This window comes from Pteropus alecto, unplaced genomic scaffold, assembly GCF_000325575.1.
Source record: "Pteropus alecto unplaced genomic scaffold, ASM32557v1 scaffold700, whole genome shotgun sequence".
In the NCBI taxonomy this organism is placed as follows: Eukaryota; Metazoa; Chordata; class Mammalia; order Chiroptera; family Pteropodidae; genus Pteropus; species Pteropus alecto.
This window is the reverse complement of record NW_006429611.1, coordinates 55,518-62,265: the sequence shown is the minus strand read 5'-3', so window position 1 is coordinate 62,265 and position 6,748 is coordinate 55,518. Positions and strand designations below refer to the sequence as shown.

General features: G+C 64.7%; 1 protein-coding gene across 4 annotated transcripts in view; it reads right to left on the bottom strand.

The window, feature by feature from the left end:
- Window positions 1-6,748, bottom strand: part of SAMD11 (sterile alpha motif domain containing 11) — an 18,043-nt gene that overhangs the window by 4,403 nt on the left and 6,892 nt on the right. For 2 of the 4 annotated variants that reach the window (XM_025045406.1, XM_006903886.3), the window contains exons 5-7: window positions 4,020-4,141; window positions 1,202-1,288; window positions 991-1,113 (exon numbers count right to left, since the gene is read on the bottom strand). In XM_025045406.1, the coding sequence (XP_024901174.1) occupies window positions 991-1,113; window positions 1,202-1,288; window positions 4,020-4,141 (332 nt within the window). The remainder of the gene's footprint in view (window positions 1-990; window positions 1,114-1,201; window positions 1,289-4,019; window positions 4,142-6,748) is intronic. The other 2 variants (XM_025045464.1, XM_015591703.2) reach the window with 1 other exon arrangement.

The window sequence follows — 6,748 nt, the reverse complement described above, 5'->3', positions numbered from 1 at the left end:
CTCCCCAGCGGGGGCGGCGGCGCGCGGCCGTGATTGACAGCCCAGCTCGCGGCGCTGCTCCCCGGCGGCCGGCGCCCCCTCCCCCGCGCAGGCCGGCAGAGCCGGCCCCAGGCAGGGCAGGGAAAGCAATTAAAAAGGAAGATTTTTAAATTATTAACATTCGGTGAATTATTCAGGCTCTCAGTGCCTGGCTTCCCCGGGGGACAGTGCCTTGTGTAAGGAGAGGAAATCCTGCCCCTTTCTCGGCACCCCTCACCCACCTCCAGCCAGAAAAGCCAAGCCCCCCCTCCCTAGACTGTGGGCTGGGGTGTGGGAGGTCGGGCTGCAGCTGGGCAGGGTGCTGGAGCGCGCCCCTGCGGTGGTGGGTTGGATTTCCAAGTGTCCGTGGAAGGCGGGTGCAAAGGGTGTGGGGGGGCGCGGTGGTAGGACAGCACCCCCAGCCGGGGTTCCTCTGAGCACCAGCGAGGCGCTGGTGGCCAGACTCCAGCCGCCGCGCGTCCTGCCTCGGGGAAGTCCACCAGAGGTGTTCCCCTCCTCCGTACTCCCCTCCTCCCAGCCCCCCGCCCACAGACCCAGGGGCTCCCTAGAAGCGGGGCTGGGCAGTCTCACTGGCACCCTGACCCCGGAGTGGGAAGGGTGGCTGCATGCAGCCTGGCGTCCTTGGGAGCCTGAGCCCCCATCTCCCAGTCACATGGGCTCCTCTGGGACTCGGTTTCCTCTGTGGAGTGACAGTGCCTGCAGGTGGGAGTGGGCGGCGGGCGGCCCCGCCTCACGCGAGACGATGGGGCTGGGGCTGCAGGGGACACGCAGGTAGGGGACCCCCAAGACCTACCAGGGAAGAGGGGAGTCATGTCTCACGGTGGGGGCTGAGGGGCCGAGAGACCTGTATCCAATCTCGGCCAAAGACCCCGGGGCTTACTTTTGGGGTGCGTCGAGGCCTCCAGGCACGGGGAGAGCCATGTTGGTGGACGCCTGGTGAGGGGCACATACCATGGCTGGGGAGGCCCAGGTGGTAGAGACGTTGCGGGTCTTCGAAGGTGCCGGCCTCGCTCAGTGCCGACACCAGCCGGCGGTAGTGGTCCTCGGGGGCCATGCTGGGCAGCAGCAGAGTCTCTGCGTTGGGGGAGCACTGGGTGAGGGGTCGAAGTTACACCCCCCTCCTGCAGGGACTGGGTCCCTGCCCCTGGGCTAGGATTCCCACCTTGGGGGGACTTGCTTCGGGCCTTCTTCTCCAAAGGGCAGTCACTGCTGATGTGGGTGGAGCGGCCCAGTCTCTTGCCCAGGTCACCTGGGGGAGGGGAGACAGCCCCAGCCCCCATCTCAGGGCTTCGTGGGGATGGAGGCTGGAGGGACCAGGGCAGTCCCAGCCCAGCCTGGAACCACACCCAGCACTGCTCAGGGGTCCTGGCCACAGCAAGGCCCTGCCAGCTGGAGTCCCACCCCTTTGGCCAGAGGACAGCGAGCCCAAGGACAGGGTGGGACGGATGGGCTCTGGGGTGAGTGTTTTTGTAGGTGCAATGGCAGATCTGTGGTCACAGCCTCAGGTGGCAACTCAGGGCCCCACAGGCACCCCGCTGCCCCACCCCGCCAGACTGGTCTCCTGTGTGCTCAGCACCCTGGGAAGAGGGGAAGGCTTCTGATTTGACTGGAAACTACCTCTCCTCCCAAGACAGAGGTGGGACCCAAGGTGCAGGGTCTCATGTCAGGGATCCTCAAACTCCTGCCACACCCACTGTGCCCAGGCCCTTCACCCTGACACACCCCTCACTGCCCCCAGAAGGCCCGAGCCAGCCTTGCTGGTCACGAGCCTGCCCTGGGGGAACACGGGCCCCACCCCTTCCCGGCCCCGGCAGCTGACGCCATGCCGTGCTCCCGCCCAAGTCCGAGGTCTGGGGGTCTCTGCTGAACAGCTCAGCACTTGTCCGGCACCCCGGCTGCCAGTGCTGGCCTCCAGGCTCCCGCCCCATCTCCGCTCCCATGTGGTTGTCTGGGAGAGAGGGTGAAGGACCCACCTCCTCTGTGACCCAAGACCGTGGGACACCTCGGTGAGGGGGCTACCCAGAAGCCCTGCCAGCTCCGAAGCCTAATACCTTTTCCTTATTCCCTTAATCTGTCGTTTTTATCAGACCGGGAAGTGCCGCTCGATCAATCTCCACTTTTCAGCTGACAGAATGGTGCTAATAACTTATCGATCTTGGCCCCTTGCTGCCACTGGCCCGGGCCCAGCAGCCCAGCCCCAGGCCCAGGCCCTGCTGGGTCCCCACCTCGGGGCCCTGACAGGATGGGGGTGCCATAGCAGGAGGGCCCCAAGGAAGTCAGCATTGGCCCCCAACAGCATTGGGGCTTTGGGGCACCAGGCAGGAGGGTCCGCTATCCGGTTGTACCCAGCCTGGAGGTGGGTCTGGGCTGGGTCCACTCCCCACACCCCCACAACACACCCCACCCCGCGCCCCCCACCCCTGCATACCCCACGTCCCCCACACCACACCCCTGCACCTCCCAACCCCACACCCCCTTATCTCTGCACACAGCTCTTTAGAGTTTAGGGGTGACCAGGAACCTGGGGCTCTCAATTCCATGTGCCTTTCCCATTTTCCATTTTCCACAGTGGGAACTCCCCATTTTCTGTTAGGGGTAGGGGCTCCTCTTTCTGGAGGAGGTATGGCTGGGGATAGGAGGGGGCTGCAGTAAGGTCCTGCCATGGGGGTCTGGGGGTACACTAGTCCTTGATGAGGGCCACCTTCACTCGGGGACACAGCTGGGCAGCCAGAGCAGACACACAGTCACAAGATGCCAGCTCGGACCCATTCCAGGCCCCTCATTGCTCCCAGCTCCCTGCTGAGGGTCTGGAGAGGCTCCGAGGCTGGGGTCGAAGGAACAGGAACCTGTGGCCCCCGGGGGAGAGGAGTGGAGACAGGCAAGTGACCCCACTCAAGGGCCCACAGGGACCAGTGGATTCCGGACCCAAGTCCATGCCCGTGGCACTTTCTGCAGAGCAAGTGTGAGCCCAGAAAAGCCCCCACGCCCGCCCGGCCCCTCAGCATAAAGTGAGGGTGGGGACACCCTGACGGAGTGTGACGCAGAAACACCCAGCTTGGCCCTGGGCCATGCTGAGGCCCCAGGCACACAGCCTCTGGCTGGGGGCAGGGCACGGGCTTTCGCACACGCCCACCGTCCGTTCCGGGGTCTCCACGGGGCCAGCAGCAGGGGCGGGCCTGGCGGCTCAGAACATCTCAATCATTGCAGGGGCTCCGATCGATGGGGCAATTAGATTTTATCCGCCGCCTGCTCAGATGCCTCCCACTAGCTCCAGAAGCAGCTCCCACCCGCCCCACCCCACGGAGGCCTTCCTGGGCCCGGGTGGGCTTGGGGCGCTCATGGGATGCTCAGGGTCCCAGGGTGGTGGACCACCCCTTGCCCAGCCTTCCTGAGGACTGCAGCCACTGCCCAGGGTTCATCGTACAGCACCCTTCTGCCTCCTGCTCCTTCAGCTAAAGCTCAGCGTCAGGCCGAGTCCCTGGGGAGGAACTGTGCCCTCAAGGAGCTGCCCCTCCAAGGTGACCCAGGAGCGCCTGGGCTCCACCCTCCTGCCCCACTCCTCTCGAGTGATGGACCCCTTCTCTCCTGGGACCCTGTGCTCTGTGGAGTCGTGGGCACTCTGTGCATGTCATGCCCAGGTGAGCGTTTCTGGGCCCGTGAGGCCTGTATGTCCCTGACCTTCCCGCCTTCGTATGCCATAAGGAGGGGGTGGTGGTGGCCTCAGCCTCTCCAAGCCCCCTCCAGCAGCAGCCACAGTGGAGCCACCGCCTCCGCCCCCCGTCTGCCCGGCTGGCCGGGATTAACACAATTACCATCACATGGAGCCCCGGGGGACAGCTGCCCGCCACCTCCCGCCTCCTCTACTGGCCGCCTGCCAAGGCTGCTGGGGGTGGCGGCGTCCAGGGCCACCGAGCAGAGACACGGGAAAGCAGGCAGCAGCTGTCCTCAGGCTGAGCGATTCCCATACCCCGGCTCCTCACCTGCGGCCCCCAGGCCGAGCTCCACGCTGCCCCTCTGGAATTCGCAGCGGCTCTGGTGCTCGGGCATAACGAGGTGGCTGTGATGCAGACTGGATATGAGAGAGGGGAGACCGCTGTCCTGGCTGCAGCAAGACAGGGAAGGCGAGACCCTGAGAGGCCGTGCGCCAGCCCGGGGACCAGGGCCCGACGGAGCGTGAGTAGGGCACGCACGGCGCCAGGACACAGTTAGCATCTAAGTGCAGATGCCTCATGCACACCTCTGGGTGCGGCCTGGGACACCAGGCGTGTGAGCATCCCTGCACCAAGTCCTAGTGGCTGTAAAGGTCTCATGCTGACGGACTCAGGCTCCACCCAGGGCCTGCCAAGTGTCTGCTGGGCAGGGGGCGGGGAGTCCCACTCAGGGAGGGTCTCTGCAACGTGACCAGCAACTGTGTCCCTGCCCCCCACTCGGAGGGTGGCCAGGTACCCACCAAGGCAGTACACTTGCTCCTGGGGCCAGGCACCCAGAGAGGACACACTGTCACACGGAAGTCACATGTCCCTACTGCACCGGCTGCTTCAGTGAGAACACTGCCCACGCTGCTTCAAGTAAAACTTACAGCTGCCTATGGGCCCCAGTTTCTTCAAAGAAGCAAACCAAGGGGCAAACCGAAGTCCAGCAGCCGAGGAGTTGTGTGCACAGAACACACATGGGCACACACACGCTCACTCAAGGGCCTGCGACACAGACGCAAGCTCGCACGTGGACTGGGCCGGACTGGTCCCCAGGTGTGCTTAGGGTGCTCTGCTCTCCCCAAAGCCCTGCCCGGAGTAAACACATAGCTGACCACTTTGTTCCCTCATCGATGCTCCTGCACCATTCAATCCTGCACCACAGATCCCCAGAGGAGAGGGGGTGAGAAAACCCCCGTGTGACTCTATGTCACCGGTCCCCCACCCTGTTTGCTCTTGGGGTTCTGAGAGCGTCTCCCTTAGTCCGCACGGGGAAGGGTCACCTGCCACCCTGCTGCCACAGCCTGGAGCCACAGGCAGGCAGCACAGGCCAGAGCAGCAGGGACGGGCTGGCGCCCCACCCTCCCCAGCCCCTTGCTCCCCGGCCCACCTGGAGCAGAGCAGCCTCCGGGACAGGCTGCAGCGAGGGGGCCTCCGTGGAGTGACCTGGGAACTGACCCTAAGCCTCATTAAATAGCCCCAGCCCCCCTAGCCCGGCGCTGGAGCGGCTAATCCAGGGCTGGCCCCTAAGCAGATCAGTTTCAGCATCCCGCACTGCGGGGCCAGGCTCTAGACCCTCCCGGGAGACACAGATGCCAGCTCGCTGCCCGCCCGCCTCCCCAGGGGGGCCGGGGCAGGGTGGGTGGGAGCAGGGACTTCAGGGCTCATGGGCAGCCATCGCACCTCATCGCTCATCCTCATCACGTGGAGAGGGGCGGGCGTCAGGGAGAACTGCTGTCTCGGCATGGGCTGGGGTGGGGGCCTCGAGGCAGGGCCCAGGGTGCCCGAGTTCTCCCCGAGGGGACCCACTTCTGGTGTCCCATGGACTCCTGCAGGTGAACCCGCTCCCGGAAGACTGAGCGACAAGGGCCGGCCCCATAGTTTGTCCCCATGAACCCGCAGCTCAGTCCCACACAGGGACCTTGGTCTGTCCCCACCTAATACGGCCATCCCCTCTTTCACTTGCTGGTCAGTCATCAGGCCATCGGGGGTGCTGCGGCCCCAAGGAGGTGATGCCTGCTGGGAATCAGGACACTTCACCCTCTGCCTTAGGGTTCACCCCACGGGCCCAAGACAGCTTGGCCCTGACCTAGCAAACCTCTTCCGGTTTATACCGTAAAAAATCACAAAGAAACGGCACAGGGCAGACTGGCAGCGTGTGAGCCTGCCCCTGGCACCTCGGTGCAAGGTGCCCATAGCTGTGCCGCCCTCGCCCGCCGTGCGTGGGGGCAGGGGCCTGTCGGGGTCAGAGGCCATCTGTGGCCGTGGCTGCGGCCCTGGAACGGGTGACTCGAGACTCGGGGGAAGGCTGAGTGGAGGAGGGTGTGCTAGGAGGCCCAAGAGAGAAGGGTCTGGAATGCCGGGGCCTGACCCCTGACACCCCAACTCTTCTTGGGTGGACCCCAGGCTCCTCTAGGCTCCCTCAGCAACCATCATACTGTCCAGTCCTTGCCCATCTCCTGGCCAGCTCAGGGGCTTCGAGACGGCAGGGTCCATGTCTCCCGCCTGCTGCCCCATGCACGGGGCTGAAGGTGGAGCTCCAAGCGCAGACAGAGGGACGAGGATGAACGGACAGGTGATGGACAGACAGGTGGCTGAGCGATGATGCAGGCGAACACAGGCAGGCATTACTGGACAGATGGACAGGGCCTGACAGGAGACTAGAGACAGAGGACAGATGGACAGGGCCAAAAGTAGCCAAGAAGAGACAGTCGGGGCGGGCGGGCCGCGTGCGGCAGCCGGGCTGTGTGCCCGCCACGGCCAGATGCTGGGTCGGGGGCTCAGACGGGCTGAAAGTCCTCTTGTCCATGCATCACCCCCTCTAATCTCTTCTCTGGCAAAATCCAGAAAATCATGCCAGCCTGTGCCCGGACTCCCACCTCCAGAGGCCGGCAGGGCTAGGAGGGGGTGCAGGCGGGAGGAACGGCCCTGGGGTTCCCAGTGACAAGTGTCGCTGACACGTTCATCCCGTAGCTTCCCGAGTGCAAGACTCATAAAACGTCATCCCTTCACGACGC